This window comes from Molossus molossus, unplaced genomic scaffold, assembly GCF_014108415.1.
Source record: "Molossus molossus isolate mMolMol1 unplaced genomic scaffold, mMolMol1.p scaffold_m16_p_14, whole genome shotgun sequence".
Classification (NCBI taxonomy): domain Eukaryota; kingdom Metazoa; phylum Chordata; class Mammalia; order Chiroptera; family Molossidae; genus Molossus; species Molossus molossus.
Window position 1 is genome coordinate 30,868,874 of NW_023425349.1, and position 17,654 is coordinate 30,886,527.

Consider the following 17,654-nt stretch of genomic DNA (forward strand, 5'->3'; position numbering starts at 1 on the left):
TCTGCCCAGAATGCCCCTTCCTCCTTGTCTTCCTGGTGAGCACCAACTACTCATCTTCCTTTCCGTAGCCTTTCCTGACTCCCTCAGGCAGCACTACTTCCTGCTTCCTGCTTCCTGCTTCCTGCTTCCTGCTTCCTGCACAGGCCTCCCTGTGCTGTTATTATCAGCCACCTAGTTGCTGTCATTGGAGGCCATTGGCATAGTGTTAAGAATACAGGCTTCAGAGTTAGGCGGGCCTGGGTTCAAATCCTGCCAGCTCTGTCACTTACTAGCTATAAAAACTACCTAACACCTAGAAAATGGTTATTGGCCCTCACTCCACCCACAAAAATGGGAGTAATCTTTTCTACCCATGAGATTGTTGGGTGGACCAAATGAAAAAAAATCTATAAAGTGCTTAGCCCATGGTAAGCATTCAATAATTATTATTGTTACTTATCATTTCCTTTTTCTTTTTACATGACTAATGTGTAAATTCCTTGAGGACAGGGACTGTGTCTTGTTTATCTTTGAATCGCTGGTACCCAGCTCTGGGCCTGATAGGTAGAAGGTGATTATTAATGATGTTGACCATCATTAATGATGATGAATGAAGGAGTAGTGATGGATGAAAGAATGATGGAAAATGGATGAGTAATGAATGGATGGACTGGACGAGGAACAAGAAAGATCATGTCTCAGTTAAGATGCATGTGGGGAGGCACCATTTCGGGGGAAGGGAAGGAGGAGGAGCTGCTGTCAATTTTCTGAAGTTGTTTCTACACAAACAACTAGTGGTCTCAGTCATCAGATGACATTTGATCTGGACCTTGCCCCTTTCTCGGTGCCCAGAGGCGTTTGGGAGCCAGAAGCCACCTGAGCCAGCCTGATGCAGCCCAGGCTACAGGTGGGGGAGGAAATCGGGGAGCAGGGGAGGAAGTTTCCAGATGTTGAGCTTTCACTGGAAGCAAGAAATGGTGTCACCTCCGTCACCTGTGTCTGCTTTTGCCCTGACTGCAGTCCTTGAGGCCACTCCCGAGAAAAGCCTCTCTACTTGGAATCACTTAGCGCTTCGCATGAGCCACGCCAGCAGGTTCCAAACCCGGCGACTTCCCTGGATGGTTTAGGTGGCTCAGGCGCCTCTTATCCGCTGCATGTTCCCAAACACATTTGAATTTGCTGTCAGAATGTTTTAAACACGGATGTTCCGGGGAGCTTTCAACCTCTGCAGCATCTACCCATCCTCTGTCTGTCTCCTGGGAAGGGAGGCATAATGGAGCCTGGCATTCATGGCACTGCCGCGGGGTGGGGGGTTCATCCTGACCCCTGGTGGGTCTCCCCAGGCCCCCAGGTCCAGCCACTCCCAGGCACCTGCTGATCCCACACATTCCTCCTGGAGGGGAAAGCCCAGCATGTCACAGTTCTACAGCAGAAACCTGACTGCAACAGCAGCTGAGAGAGAGGACTTGCAAGAAGTGGGGTGGGGGTGAGGGTGTCCTCCCAAAACTACAACAGGACAATTGTGCCACCTTTTATAAAGAAGAGTCTGCTCTGCGTCCCTCGGGGCTCCCCCAGCTCCCTGGTGCCCTTGAAGAATGAGCAAGGACAGTTCCGCATCACACAGAGATGGAGTCCCGCAGTTTCGGTCCAGTCCTGGCACAGTAGGGAGGGGAAGGCATGCAGGTAGCTTCTGCCTCCCACAGGTAGCGAGTCCTATGAAAATGGAAATCCAGAAAGAGCTTTTATAACATAATGACCTTGAGGCAGAAAATCCACAGCCAGAGCACATACACATCTCCGTGGAATCGACAGGCAAGGCGTCCTCCCTGTCGCGGGGTGGTCATTATCGTGTGTTGGCACAGAGTCTTTGAAAGCCAAAGCCACCTTCCTCACCCCCAGTGACACCCAGAGGTACCCACTCAGCATCCAGCCCTGCACCTTCCAAGCCTCTGTTACCTTGGGAGATAAATGGCAATGGTTTTTCAACAGGGTAATTAGACCAAATCAAATTCTAGTCTTCTAATGGCTATTAAATGCATCACAAATCCCTTATTGATTTTCTTTAGAGAAAGAAATAAGTCCTGGCTAAGGCTCCCTGCTGGGCAGGCTGACCAAGCACCAGAGCCCACTCGCCCGGTAAACGTGTCCTGCACAGAGTTTGTGCACAGGTGGCAGATGACGAGGACATCCAGGCAGAGATGCTCGCAGATACTGACTGCACTGGGCCCCGCTGATGTCTTTTCCTTGGCCTTCTAGGATCCGAACCCCCAAAAGACAAGACCATCATCCTGGAGCAGCTCCGGAAGATCTCCCTACCTCTCTACAGCATCCTCTCTGCCCTCACCATCCTGGGGATGATCATGGCCAGCGCTTTTCTCTTCTTCAACATCAAGAACCGGAATCAGAAGTAAGTCGCGCACGCCCTCCTCTGGGAGCACGCCTTCTGGATGGAGAGACCCTGGACAAAGTGTGGGAGCATCCCGTGACGGCTTCTCCAGGCCACAGGAGCGTTCAGGGCAGTTGCCTAAAGTGGCCGTTCAGTCGCTCAGAAGTTATTAGATGTTTCGTGAGCAAGTGTGCACACTCACGCACATGCACATGCACACACACACAGGAGCCCCTGGTCAGATAAGTTTGGGGAAGGTGGGGTTAAATAAAACGGAAGGATCTAAGTCCACGGGCCGTCTCGGAGCTTTGGCCCTGCTGGTGCACTGTGTGGTGGTCCAGGGAGAAAGCTAGAAGACAGCATTCCCCAGTGTCTTTGCCCCACGCGCAGCATCTTGGGGAAGCACTGTCAGGGGTGGGGCGTCACTGAGTTCAGGGCGGGCACTTCCCATTGGGTACAGTCCTTTGCTGCCCAGGAAGCCCCTCCCTGGGTGACCAGTGAGGGCGCTGAAGCTCAGTGACGAGGCCGCTGTCCAAGGCCACGCCGCTGCATGTGGCAGAGCCCATCCCCTTGGTTTCAGGTCTTCGGTTCTGTTCCCTCACACCTGCCCCGCACTCTGCAGAGGAGAACTGCTCGCTTTCTGAGTCACTCTGGTCAGCTACGGGTGGAACAGGCCACCACCCCAGGTGGCAGTGTTTACTCAGCACAGGCCGCTTCTTTGGTTTCCAAAGCAGGTTTCTGATCCCAGCTCCTTGCCTTGTGGCAGAGGCTGAGCAGGGGCTCAGAGCAGGACCTTCTCAGTCACAGGCCCAGTGCCCACCCTTGGGCAGCTCTGCTCTGCCATCGTTCGTGCCCAGAAGCCACGCCGCGTGACCTCCAGGGCTGCCAGGAACAAGCCCAGTGCCAGGGGAACAGGTGTTTTTCTTCTCTGTGTTTGCAAAGGAATAACCTCCAAACCTAGATTCGTTGTTGTTGTTGTTGTTGTTGTTGTTGTTGTTGTTGTTGTTGGAGCGTTTGGTAGCAAGCGCTTAGGCCAAACATGTTTCCTGAAGAACAAAAAGGAGTTTTATTCACCTGTTGTTTTATTTTATTTATCACCAATAACACACGCACTGCCACTCAAAAAAATTGAAGCAACTTTTGTGTACTCTGTACAAACCTTAAATGCTGAGCGTTTATCAGGAGGCCTGGGCACACAGGTCTTAATTAACAAGAGCCCCTTCCTACAGGCTTCAAGAAAGCCTGTCACAATGGTGAGATGCCCCTGTCCTAAGGCCAAACCACTTTGATTCCTCAACTACCCCGTCTTGGCCTCCTGGGGAAAAGTATCCTTACTCTTTCCAATAGGCTGACATCCATGAGAGTCTTCTGACTGGCTTTGCAGATATAAAAATTTGCAAAGAGATAGGGAAAAAATTTCACTACAGTTCCAAATCCCCCTCACTTCTGTCTACCTCAATGCTACCCATTCGTTAAGGTCTCCTCCTCCGGGAAGCCTGCCCAACTCCGGCCTCTCCCCTCCCCGGCTCCCTGTGATAATAAGAATGAAGGTGCCTTCGCAGTTCATGGTTTGCAAAAGAACCTCCAGCGACCCAGTCTCATCTCAGCTTCACATGCGCCCTCGGCAGTGTGAGCTGTGCTTTTATAGGTGACGAAAGTCAGCCAACTAATTGCCTTGCCAGCGGTGCACCTCTGTGGGTGGCAGGCACCACGCGCGGGACCCACTGCTCCCAACTCGAAAGACCATGTAAATGGTCCACAATTTACAGCAGGCTTTTTCTCTCCCTTCCACTTTGAGACCACATTACACTTTTTAAATGTGGAAGGATTAGTAGAAGTACATACTGCCAAGGAAAATGTTCAGGGAACAATTGATCATAATTACAGTCTGCAAAAGAACACCTGGATCATGGTGCACCTGAAAACCCAAGACGTTCTGAGGGGATTGTGCTGGGGAGCCAGGCACCTCTGAGGCTGAGCTCCTGCCAGCTGATGGTTTAACCCAGTCCTGGGTTGCTGGGCAGCTGGGAGTTACAGCAGAATTCCTGAAGGAACTGAAGGAGAAGAATGTAGAGTCTGAGAGTACAAACACTGCCCCAACCGCAGCCTGATGCAGACTGGGATGGGAGGTGGGAATAAGGACTCCATTGTCCCCCTCCATTACCTGGTGAGGGGAGGTGTTCCCACCCACATGTGTGGCTCTCTTTGTGCACGGGACAGTGTGAGCTGCAGGCAGCCAGAGGGGGCGCTCACTCTCTGCTGGTGACCACTGCTCCTGAGCAGCCTGAGTTCTCAGCTATAGGCTCCTAGACCTGGTCTGCTCAGCATGGGCAGTGTGGTAAGGCACCCCCTCACCGTGGATGGTTGCTGGGCATAAATGCAGAGAAGTCTCTAGATTTGGCATGTCTTCCCAGCCCCAGCCACAGAAACCTGTTGGCTTAATGTTTTTGTGTAACTAGAAATTAGTGGTTGAAGAATCTGATGCTACAACCTACCCCTAGAGCAGCAGTGGTAGGTGAACTTGACCGAGGAAGTGGAAAAATCAACAACTAGGAGTTGATAACTGTCCGGGGTCCTTTAGTGAGGGTGAAACAGCTCCTAACTGGTGGCAGTCTTGGGAGGGGCCGGTGGGGGAGACCAGGGCTTACAGTTTTTCCTCCCCTCTCGCCTTCGCAACAGTGAACACAGTCAAAATATTTGTCCAAGAAATAACTCCATTACCAGTTCTGTTAACTAGTCTCTCCTCCTCTTGTCAGGCTGATAAAGATGTCAAGTCCGTACATGAACAACCTCATCATCCTGGGAGGAATGCTGTCCTATGCGTCCATCTTTCTCTTCGGCCTCGATGGATCCTTTGTCTCGGAGAAGACCTTTGAAACACTTTGCACGGTAAGTCGTTCTGCTTGTCCCAGTGGAACATGACCTAAGGTTTTCTTGGTGACCTTGATCATCAAAAACACACATGCAAACCCAGTAATGCATGAAAATACATGAACAGGCAGGAGACAGCCCACTGAGCTGTTCACACAATTCAACAAGGAAGTAGGTTGTTGCTTTCAGACCAGAATGGACTTAAATGTCGCCTATAAAATTTAGATTAGGGATTTGACAGGCCACTGCTAGACGACAGCCCACTGAGGAATGGCTGGATAACCTAGAAAAGCGAGGGAAAAAAATTACCACCCAGAAAAGCATCCACACCGGGGCTCAGGGTCAGGTCCCTTTAAGAAGGAACAAATCTACCCATTTACCCCAATAACCATCACAGGCTCTAAGGAGAGAAGTCTGTGTAGATAACTTTGAGTCATATAGCAAGGAGCATAGTCATTATTCTCAACTTAAGTAGTGTTTCTTAAGCATTGTTTCCTAAACACCCCCCACCCCGCCAAGGAGCCTTTTTAGACTTTTTTCTAACCGCCCCCCATGAAAATTTAATACCAAAGACATATGTACCATATGTACATCTTTCGTTTCTACATAAAAGAGTAATATTTTCCCACCAGAGTGGCTCAGTTGGTTGAGCGTCATCCCGTGCACTGAAAGGTCGCCGGTCTGATCCCAGGTCAGGGCACCTGCCTGGACTGTGGGTGTCATCTCCTGTCAGGGAGCCTACAGAAGGCAGCCTATAGCTGTTTCTCTCTCACATCAATGTCTCTCTCTCCCTCCCTCCCTCATCCTCTTCTTCTCTCTAAGCATGGCCTCTAGTGAGGATTTTTAAAAAAGGGTAATATTTTTTCGCTTCTAAGACCCACTGTTGGTCCCCTTGAGAACTATATCACCACCAATGAAAATGCATGTGTTTAAGGAAGCCCAAAACAGTGTAACTTATCTACTGTGTTTTAGGAATATTATTTTGAAAATTAATCAATATGTTAAGTTGTTGTTGCCAATTGTTATTTGAAGGAGTTTATACATTGGCCGTTGGCAGTTGTGTAGCACTAGCTCTGGTGGAAGGTATCATCAGCTTACTTTTTAAGATGAGGATGACCTGTTGAGATTTATGTCTGGACCTTGACTACTGTGAGCTCACAAAAACTGGGTTAGCCGTTTGGGGGTCTCTCTCTGTTGTCCCCAGTGCAATAAGTCATCCATTCTCTGTCTGGAAGATCAGAGCTAGATGGAATGGTCAAAGATTGGTGCTAACAAAAAGTAATCCGAAAGCAAGTCTTTTGTTGTTAAGAGCAGTGTCGACCCCTTTTGGCATAGCAGACTCTTTTAGGTTAATTGCTGCTCCAAAGTCTCAGTATCGCCCACTATTGGACGATGATGGATTGACAGTTGTCAGGGAGGGAAGAGCAGGCAGAGGACCCCTGAGACTTGCTGCAGGTCACCACCACCCACCTTGGACTTTCTGGGCTGCATTGGATCCCCGTGCTCTGAGACAGCAGATAGAAAGGAGGGAAACCCCTGGGATTTTATGTTGCAGAAATGAGGCTCCCCTGATTTCTGCAGATTTTTAGATTGGACGGACTCTTACATGGAGTCAATAAATTGTTAATGTTACCAGGAACTTCAGTGTGAATTGTTTAGCAATTGAGATAGAACCTTCCGAACACACTTACTTTGTTCTAAAGGTTTCATTTGAGAAGTGGGTGGTCTTGTCCCTGATACCCCAGGTGGGTGGTGAGTCAAAGGGGTGCTCAGGCATCGATTCTGGGTGGACCAGCGGGCAGTCCGACCCCAAGTCCTGCGGGGCTCACTGAGTTCAAGCTTCCTATCCAAGTGTTTTATCCAAGCCCAGCATGCCCCCTCTGCTTTATCCTGTCTTTCTGGGGGTTAAGAAGGTGAACTCAGGAGTCACAGGTCCCCCATGTGTTCTGACTGAGCTGCTCAGAAGTCCTTGTGGCTGTGAATTAGTGGTTTTTCCCTCAAGAGTCCTCGTGGCCAAGGATGATGACTTCGGTATGCGGAAGTCTTGCTCATTTTAGGGAAGGTACGAAGCCCATGAAGTCTCCTACATTTCTGCTTCAGCACGATTCTGTGCCCTGGGGCGCCTTGCCATTTCCTGGGTGCCATGTGCGTCTGTGGGCAGCTCTCCTGGGCACTGGTGAGGCCTGAGCAAGGCACTGCTCCTGAGGCTCCCTGAAGAAGCTAAGTTAGAAGAACAAGGCTCTCTCCTTCCCTCTGTGCTCGGGACACCCTCCCTAAGCCTGAGGAGACCTTAAGGAAAGTTCTCCCCGGGGACTAGTTTGGTGACTTTTAATTTGCACTGTGCTCTGATCCCTCCATGAGTCCCTGAGAGCTGAGGGACCTGCCTTAGTCTCCCAGAGGAGGACGGGGCAGCAGAACTCTGCTCTGTTCCTCCCAGGGCCACTGTGCCCGGGTCCTCATCACTCACTGCCCGCCACCCGGGAACACGTTCACTGGCCGGAGTTTGAGTGTCCGGTGCAGAGACGTGAGGCCCAGCCCTCGGGGAGTCTCTCCCTCCTGGAAAGAAGCTCCCGACATACCTTCCTGCTCACAAGTGCAGGTGCTACCCGGGGTCTGACCCGCATCCCTCAAACACTGGCTGACGCGGGCTAGGGAGCAAAGAGGGGTTTCTTCTTTTAATGAAGCCTGACATTCTATTCTGGGAGTCGCGCTCATCTGTACGAGGGGAAGGTTGTCCTGGGAAGCCTAGCAAGGCGGCATGAATAAACCATAAAGTGCTTCACTAATCAGCATTAGCTCCGCACACGAGGGCCCTGGGAGGAGAGCAGGGCCCGCTTCTCACCACCCTGAGGACTCATTTATTTGCAGTCAGGGCTGTTTCAGAGGCTCTGCAGAGGGGAGCCCACATTTATGACTGTGGGGAAAAGTCACCGATTAAAGACTCTGGATTGAATTGGGTCATCTCTTTAATAATGCCATTGTTGCCCAGGAAGGGCAATGGAAAGCTCTGGAGTTTAGAGCCCAAACATCAGGACACGATGGGTGCAGTTTGGGATGTGCCCACCTACTGTTCCAGGGTTGGCTCCTCTACTTCCCTTGCTGCCTGGGTCTCTGTTCTCCCCAGACCTAGAAGGCTGCCCCAGTCGACTCCCACCAACGGGGAGAAGGGGTAGAAGCCCACCTGACACAGTGAGCACTGATCGCAAACAGCAGCCCGGGTTTCATTGCCTCCTCTGACACCTGTTAGCTCCAGCTGCAGCCCGTGATGCAGCATCTCTGCGCCTCGGCGTTGTCATCTGTAAAATGAGTTTAACAAATGCAGGGTCATGTGTGGGTGCCTAAATGTAAGTTGACTATGGGGAGGGGAGAGAGGGGGAAGGGTAGGCATCTTTCTCCCCGTCACAGCAGTTTCCTGGAGTCCCACAAGGTAGACCATGGAGCCAGCCTCGGAGGTGGAGCATTGTAAGTCACAGCTCGGTCTGCTCTGCCATAGGCGTGCCACCTTTTAAAAAGCGTTCTCTATAGAAAATGAACACGAAGATAAACCATGAACATCACCTCGGGCAGAAACCTATGACAGTCACATGGTGATACCTCTCTCGAGGCTGTGCCTCTGCTCGGAAGGGCCATTTTAACTTGGACTGGGGCTGGGGAATGTGTCAGTGCACGCACACACACACACACACGCACACACACACACACGCGCACACACACGCACACACACGCACGCACACACACACAGAGCTATCTCTGGGGGTGCAGTAACAGTTAGTTCCCATCCCCTGCTTCTTCTGACCCTTTCCGGAATCTTCCCAGCCTGGTTTCAGCAAGTCTTGCAAATAGCTCCAGCTACACCGTGCTGTCTCCCTGGACACTGTGTGGGTAGTGGAATCACCATAGCAACATGGCCCCTGTGGGCACAGAGCTTCCTATGAGGACAGTGCTGGGTGTGAGCCAGAGCCCAGGTGCCAGGGGGTGGGAAGGCCCAGCACAGCTTACACACTGGCCTGGCTCTGGAACCCCAGCCCCTGGCAGCCCGGAGAGGGAGCAAGGTGGGCAGGGAAGAGGAAAGGCACCCATCTGCCTTGTGGAATTGGGCAGAAAGCCCGGGATGGGCGCGCAGGGTGCGGAGGGACTCTGCAGTGAGCATGAGGAGACAGGTGGGCCGTGGATTCCAGCGGAGGCGTGCTCAGCAGCCTCAGGCATCTCAGGACATTGCTGGCGGCGGTGCCACGTTAGTGCCTGAGCCCGTGCCCTCGTGAAATCCAGTGCCCTTGGCTGTGATGACTGAGGCCAGTGTGCCACCAGGTGCGGCCTTTTCTTCCAGTCCCCACAGCCGCCTGACAAGCCCAGGCCACTGTCCCCACTTTACCGGAGAGAAAACCAGAACTCTGTCCTCCGTGGCCATGGGGCAGGGTTGAAGTTTGGAACGAGCTCTGAGACTCCAGAGACATCCGAGCCCCGGCTGGTGTGGCTCAACGGTTGGAGTGTCGGCCCACGCACCAGAAGGTCGCAGGCCTGATTCCTGGTCAAGGGCACATACGTGGGTTGCAGTTCCATCCCCAACCTGGGTCAGGGTGCATGTGGAAGCAACCAACTGAAGTGTCTCTGTCACATCGATGTTTCTCTCTCTCCTTCTTTCCCTCTCTCCCTCCTCCTTCCTTCCACTCTCTCTAAAAATCAGTGGAAAAAATATCCTCAGGTGAGGATTAACAACCACAAAAAAAGACATCTGAGACATTTCATTCGTCTTTTTTTTTTTTTTTTTTTTAAAGAAAACAATACTTTTTAAAGCTGATTTATACCAGGAGAAACAGATCAGCTAAATTCTTAGGGTTATATTGCAACCAAAATTTTCATCCATTCAGATTTTTTAAAATTGAGATAGAATTTTTTTTTTATTCTCACCCGAGGACACTTTTTGATATTTTGTTCAGATAGAGTGGGAGGGAGAGAGAAAGAGAAACATCGACATGAAAGGGACACATCGAGTGGCTGCCACCCACACGACCCAACCAGGGCCGGGGACAAACTGCAACCGAGGTACATGCCCTTAGCGGGAACTGAACCCGGGTCTCTCCAGACCGCTGGCTGACACTCTAATCAATGAGCCAAATCAGCCAGGGCTTGAGATATCATTTTTATACCGTAAAAATTCACCCTTTCAAGGTGTACAGTTCAGGGGGTTTTTGTGTATTTATTGATTCATTTTTTGATGCATCCCCAAAGTACATCAGAGTGGCTCATACACAGGGGAGCTGCAGTCCAGACTACTGGTGTTCAAACCCTAACCATACTACTTCCCATCGGAGTGTTGAAGTTACTTAACATCTCTGAACCTTAGTTTACTCCTCTTTAAAGTGGGGATAACTTGGGTTGTGAGGATTAAATGAGAGTGTATGTAAAGCACTCAGTGCCTGCCACATTATAAGATTCAGTAAATGTTAGCCATTATCACATGAATGAATGAATGAATGAATGAACGAACGAACGAATGGACTGTCTGAGTAACTGAGGTCGCCTCTGAACATCGCTGAGACACTGATAAAGCAGAGTAAACTTGGGATGAAGAAGAGGCTGGTCAGTCGGCTGTAGGTCTATCCTCAGCAACTTCCAGCCTTAGGTGGTCTTGTTCCGCGAGAACGGTCAGGGACAGGCCTGGGCCTGCCTAAGTCACGGCCCCGCGGCTTTGCCTCTGTTGCCTTGAGTGCTGAAAGGGGCCTCAGGACAGGCTGTGAGGGAGGTAAGAGACTCACGGGACCTCTGAGGGCACTCGAACAGGATTCCCCGGCCACTGGGCTCTGACGTAAGAGCTAGGAGCCAGGTCAGCCCAGGGCGCTCTAAAGGCAGCTCAGAGGGCGTGGCTCAGCTCTACATCCCCCAGCTGCCTCCCCTGGCTGACAGTCCTCAGACTTTTATTTATTTTGTCACTTTTTATTGAATTAAAGGTATATACACATAAGTATATAGCTTAATGAGTTTTCACAAACTGACCTCAGCTGTGAATTTAGCATCCAGATCAAGAAACAGACCATTGCTAGCATCCCAGTAAGTCCTCCCGACTCCTTGCAGTTACTGTCCACACCCCTCAAAGGGCAGTCGTCCCGACTCCCACCGGCACGGATAGTGCTGCTCAGTGTGCACACGTGTCACCGGGGGTCTTAGTGATGCACATTCTGGCTCCGTGGGTGTGGGCTGGGCCTGAGGTGCCGCATCTCTAGCTGACAAGCTCCCAAGTGATGCTGAAGCTGCGTCCACCGACCATGGAGTGGCAAGGTCTAGACCAGAACCCTTGCTTCATTCCTGTGTTTGTCTCCTGGAGACTGTCATGTAAGAGACATGGAAGCACCGAGACCTTGTCCCGTGAGGATCAACTGGGGGAGGCAGGGGCTCCTGGGCCTCCATCCGGAGTCTTGGGTGCAGGGCCGTCCCCTCACAGGAGGTGGGGCTGGATTCTGGGTCTTGAGTCCCGCCCTCAGCCCTCCACCTGCTCACAAGGTAAATGAATGGGCTCAGGGTGGGCAGTGGCTGGGAAGGAATGGGAGAGTGGGGGCCCCGGCACTGGACTGGCGAGCGTGGTGTCCTCTTCCAGCCCTCAGAGATGCGGGGTTTTCTCACTGTAACTCACAAGGTAAAGGCTCTCTGGGAATACTCAAATGGCCTCCAAGTAAATTCAAGCCTAGTAGGAATTAGTGAAGTTTTCAGTTAAAAGGTCATAAATATCTGTGATATTTTTTTTGTTGCTTGGAGATTTCTTTTTGAGACAACTGAAAGGTAACCTAACACCATCGTGTGGTTTGGGGGCTGCTTTGGCATGTGATGCCATGCTTTTGTGGCTGGCCGTGACAAAGTGCTTTGTGATTCCTGAAGGTGGTCGGAAGGCTGGGCCAGGAGATGCCCACACGGTTTGCTGTGGGCCTTGCCTGGCAGGTTCAGACCAGCTGAGGGAGGCAGCCACGGGGCCTGGCTCTGACAAGGCCAACTGGAGTCCTAGACAGGCTGCAGCTCCCTTCTGGGCAGCAGTGGCCTCCCGACCCCTATCACCTCTGTCCCCAGCTATCCAAGGCCTTCCGTGGTGAAGGGCTCCCTGGGCCTCTAGCTTCCAAAGGAAGGCACCGGGGGCCCCCCAGACTCTCCCGCTCATGGCAGCTGATGTCCTGCCCACACACCTTCAGGTGAGCCACTCCCCGCCCTTGCCCTACAGTCCATTCATTTATATGATAACATTTTCAAGGCACCACAATATGCCAGGACCTGCAGGCATGGAGCTGAACCACGCAGATCACCGCCCTCAGAGAGCTGGCAGTGTAGACAGGGAGATGTAGGTACACAAGTAACTCCCTTTGGGTATGTTGCATGCCCTGATAGAGACAGGCTTGGGGGAGGGAGGGAGGCCAAAGTAAAGGGACAAAGCAGGGAACTTAAAATAGGGGACTCTTCAGAATGAGCTGAATTTACTTCTGAAAGTCCCAAAAGATGCCTCTTACTTGCCCACAAATTTCACAACTGCAGTCACCATGGTCCGCCCACCCTCTCCTTCCTCTCGCCCTAACACCCCCTCACTCGTCCATGGCTTCCGTCCACAGAGCTGCCTGGAGACACACATCAGCCCCCTCCCCAGCACACCCGCACCTGCTGTCTCCGCCCATGTTGAGCACGGCACACTTTGAAAACTCCCCAGGGCACCTGCTGGGGTCATGGGGGGAGAAGAGCCTCCCTCTCGCTCTGCATGTTCTGTCCCCTGGGCCATGGCCACCGGGTGCATTGTGTGCCGTGCACTGCAGCGTGCTGGCGTCGGGGCCTGTGACCTGATGAGTCCTTTGGCTGGGAGGGCCTGACAGAGGGGGTTCTTTCCAAAGGATCCCAAGGTAGTGCCTCTCAAATTTCTCCTCCCAAATGGAGCCCCAAGGCTCCCACTGGCCCTACCTGGGGTCCCAGAGTACCCCTGTTTGTGCCCAGAATCTCCAATGACTCCCTAAATTTTCTTCAAAAAGGCTTTACTGTACTCTAAACCCTAGAGGGCACTTTCTGTGCGGATCTTACTGAAAGGATCCTGGGCAAGACAGAGTCTCTAGAGCTATTTATAGAGTGCAGTCTTCAGAGGTATACTGCCCTGGGGCACACACCAAATCTCTCCGCCCCTTGCCCCAGGAAGACAAGGCAGGCCCGAGGGACCCCAGGCTGAAGCCAGGTCTTTCAGCTTCGGGGTGCATGCCTTGCCCTGGACCTCATACGTAAAGGAGGCCTGGGGTTTGCGTTTGGACAGTCTGGATCTTCCTTCCTTGCCCTCTCACTAGTGATTGCCTGGGGAGAGCCGTCCGAACCAAACAAGAGGCCCTTTTCAGAACCTTGGACAGCGGAAAAGCGGCCTGCCCCCCAGCATCCTGCCAGCCAACAGGCTTCATCCTCCGCTGTCTGACTTCCCCACCGAGGACCCACAGGCCTCTGTGCTAGCAGGACACCCAGAGCATAGCGGCTCTTCATCTGTCAGAGCACACCTACCAGAGGGCCGGTGTCCATTTTCCTGCTTTCCCCCAAAAGAGCAATGAAAGCCCTTCTCTGCCAGGCAGCCCTTCCCAAAATCAATTGGACAAGCAGCTGAGCTAAATTGTTCTGGGCACAGATTTTCCCTTCCATTTGGAGATTTGCTCTAATTGTTTTGGGTTTTTTTTTCTCCTTATTCATAGCTGAGACCGAGATGGGCATTGCCTGCCTCAAATTCGTTACCCCCACCCCGTGGATGTATGTGTTTGAGGTAGTGTGCAGAGGGGCCCGAGCACTTTATGGCTGAAGAGAGAAAAGGAAAAATGTTAGCATCAGAAGAGGAAATGTGTGTAAGGCTTTGGGAGAAAAAAATGAAGTAGCTGTTTGTCTTGTGTTGATGAATCAGGAGAGACTTGTAGCAGAGGCAACATATTGGAAACAGAATCATTACAGCCCCTTAGACTCTTCCAGTTGATTTGGCATCATAGAGCTATGCAGAAGGGAGACACCTGGGACTTCATCATATAAAAGCTCCCTCAATGCAGGAAGCGCCCCTACAGCACCCTGATAGGGAGTCCTCCAGGCTCTACTTAAATACGTGGAGTGACAGGGAGCTCAGTACCTCACAGATAACAGATTTCATTTAGGTAGAAGGAATCACTGAGGCCATGAACTCAGCCTCTTTTGCAATTGAATGCTCCAATTCCCTCTGTGGTCTTCTGCATGTGATTGCTTGGCTCGACTTGCACCTTTCTGGTGACAAAGAGTTCATTACCTCTTCATCTGAGCCACCCAGCCTGATGACCCCTCAGTGCTGGCTCCAGAGATCTAAAGGTAGGAAAAGCAGGCTCTACCATCCAGTAGCACTAGTTTGTGGGAGTGGCAGACAGGTGGTCATGTAGATGCCATCTCAGCATGACTGGCACAGCAGAAACATGTGTGAGGGCAGAAGTCACAAGGAGGAGGCAGCCATGACCTCCCTGCAATGTCTAGGAGGGCTTCCCAGAGGAGGTGGCCCATGATTTAGATTTTAGAGGACAAATGAGAATGTGTGAAGGAGATGAAAATGAGGAATGGCATTCTGAATGGACAAAATAGCTGGTGCCAGGCCCGGCAGCATGAGCCCGCGGGGTGTGTGGGGAACTTTATGCAGCGCAGCATTGCTTGGGTGTGAAGCGCCAGCTAAGAACCTGGAGCCGAACCTGAAGGCTCGCTGGGGCAGTGATGGGTTTACTCCCAGAGAGACCTGCTCAGATTTGCATTGGATGGATGAGCAGGAGGTGTGTGCAGGCGGAGACCACTGGCCGGAGGCTCGGGCAGTAGTCGGAGTGGACAACTAGCAGACGCTGGATAAGAACCTCAGCACTTTGCACACCGCCTTTCATCTAACCCTCACAACCACTCTGCACAGTCAGAGACATTCTTGTTATTCCCATTTCACAGATGAAATCGAGGCTCCGGGAGGTTACAAGACCTGCCCAGGTTCACAGAGCACGTGACAAAGCCAGGCCTTGAACCCAGGTCCGTCTGACTCCAGAGCCCTGCTCATAATGACTAATGTGGATAGCTCCGTGGGAGCAGAGAGGAGGGGTAGTACGCGAGACGTGGAGTGAGATGGCAAACCCCCAGCAGAGACAGAGCCCACCCTCTGGGTCACGTAAAGAGGTGTGGGTGAGGACAAGGAAGAAAACACGGGTGTGGAGGCCCCAGAGACCAGCACCTGCAGGAAGACTCGTCACTCGTAGGCCTGAAGGGTAGAGAGCCACTGTCTTCCTGAGCCCAGAGGGCTAGAGCCATGTGAGACGCCAGCTACAGAGAAACAGCACGGTCGCGGCGGCGGCAGGGAGCATCTGTCCCATCTGCTTTCTCCTGGCGCCCCCAGTCTCCTGATGGGGCCTTCCACATCCAGCCAGAAACCAGAGGGCAAGGGAGCCCAGGCATTGCTAACATGGGACCCCACCTGTGAGAGCACAGAGACAGCGAAGGAAGGTCTAGGGGGTGGGGGACCCAGAAGGAGCTGGGCTTGGGGATTGATTAGGAGAGTGAGAGTGGGGGAAGACTCCTGGGGGACTTCCAGGCCCCTCACCCGGGTGACAGGTGGACAGTGGCACCCTCCCTGAGTTGGGAAGAAATGGAGCTGCTCAGGGGAAGCTGACAGCTCAGCTCTGGCTGTGGCGTGTGGACATTCCACAGGACACCCAAGGTCTCTAGCGACGGGCCCATGCAGCTCTGGAACTCAGAAGAAGATGGGAACTGGGAAAGAGATAAGGAAATTGTCAGCACAAAAATAGTGCATGAAGCCTGAAAATGGAGGTGATAACCCAAGGAGAGCCCTCACATCGGCAGCACTGAGCCAGAGGCCCACTTCCATCTTGAAAAGATGGGGGAGGGGTGGAGAGGGAAACGACACGTCCCTTTTGCAGAGGCCCGACCCGGTGCTGAGCCTGAGCGGAGCCCGCTGGGCTGGGCGGCTCCGTGGGTCCGTCTCGCTCTCAAGTTTCCTCTGTGCTTTCGTCACTGTCCGAGGAGCTGCCTCCAAATGGGACACAAACCACGGGGATCCTCTTGTGGAGGAATGTATTACAGCTTTTATTTACTTTTTATGTAGAAAAATGAAAGCAGTTAAGCTTTACTAATATTTAGCCCTCGGACTGACCCTGGAACCCGAGTTCGGTGGGTGTGTCTGGTGGTCTTTACACAAGAACCCTCCCGAGAACGGAGTGCTGGTCAGTCGGTCACGCCAGAGAGTGACAGGGCGTTGTGTTGAGAGTCCCCAAGACAGCTCAGTAATTCCCAAGGAGGATTCATCATCGAAACAATATAAAGAAAAATCAGCAAAGGGAAAAGGTTCAGGGGGCAAAGACCAGGAAAAACCAGATGCGAGCTTCCAAGAACCTCTCTCCGTGGAGTCACAGGGGACGCGCCTAGTTCCCCGGCGACGAACTGTGACAGTGCATGTGCAGTGTTGTCTCCAGGGAAGCTCACTAGCTGCTCGGTGCCCTCAGGTTTAGTATCGGGGCTCCCTCTGCCTAGAACAGACCAAAACTCCAGACTCCCAGAAGGAAAGCAGGTGTGTAACCGACCACATCTGCCCAGACGTTCAGGCAGAGTCGCTCCCATTGAGGGAATGGGGGAAACCCTCCCCCGATCCAGGTTCCCATGTAGCAGCGTAAGGGCCCGCCTGGCCAGCAGGCCGGTCTAAGGACACGGTCCGCCATGCCTGCGACTCTCTGCTGCCCAGGACGTCCTCGGCCTTCTTCACTTCCAGTCTGCAGCAAGATACTGCAGTTTCCAGATGCCAGATTCAATCAATATGATTGAGTTTTAATTAACTCATTTATAACATTGAGTTTTAATGAATTTAGCCCTCACAAAATAGACAAGTGGCCTTGCCTGTTGCTTAAAAAAAAACATAAGTCCAGCAAATGTAATAAGCACGTAGGAGTGACACTTCTACCCAAAATAAGAGATCTTTGCCAGCTCCGTGGTGTGGTAAAAAATGGTGATATTATTTCATCATTTATCATCCTTTTAAAGTTTCCATGTTCTTTATATGTTCATTTTGAAAATTATTTTTCTGGTAGGAGAAGATAATCAAAATGAATCAAAGCCATTGGTCTTAATAGCCGTGGTGCCCCATTCAATTTGGAAGTATGTTGGATCACCCAGGAGCGTGTCCTCAGGCTGGTCAACCACCCCAGTGTGTCCTTTCCCTCTGACAGCTGACTCCTGGAGGAAACTGAGCCAGACTCAGTTGGAGGAGGAGGGAGCACAGTGTAGGGGAGACAGGGCTGGACTGGGACAGCCACTGAGTCCAGGCTCAGCTCTAGCTGGAGCCGTTGGCGCGGTTAAGAGAAACATCCTAGACGCTGAATCTCAGCTTCTTCACCTGCAAAGTGGTTTCTCACTCAGCTGATGGCTCCAAAACATCACC

General features: G+C 52.0%; 1 protein-coding gene across 1 annotated transcript in view; it reads left to right on the forward strand.

Moving 5' to 3' along the window:
• Positions 1–17,654, forward strand: part of GABBR2 (gamma-aminobutyric acid type B receptor subunit 2) — a 342,974-nt gene that overhangs the window by 262,102 nt on the left and 63,218 nt on the right. The window contains exons 10-11 of the mRNA XM_036261795.1: positions 2,236–2,386; positions 5,122–5,254. Coding sequence (XP_036117688.1) covers positions 2,236–2,386; positions 5,122–5,254 — 284 coding nt within the window. The remainder of the gene's footprint in view (positions 1–2,235; positions 2,387–5,121; positions 5,255–17,654) is intronic.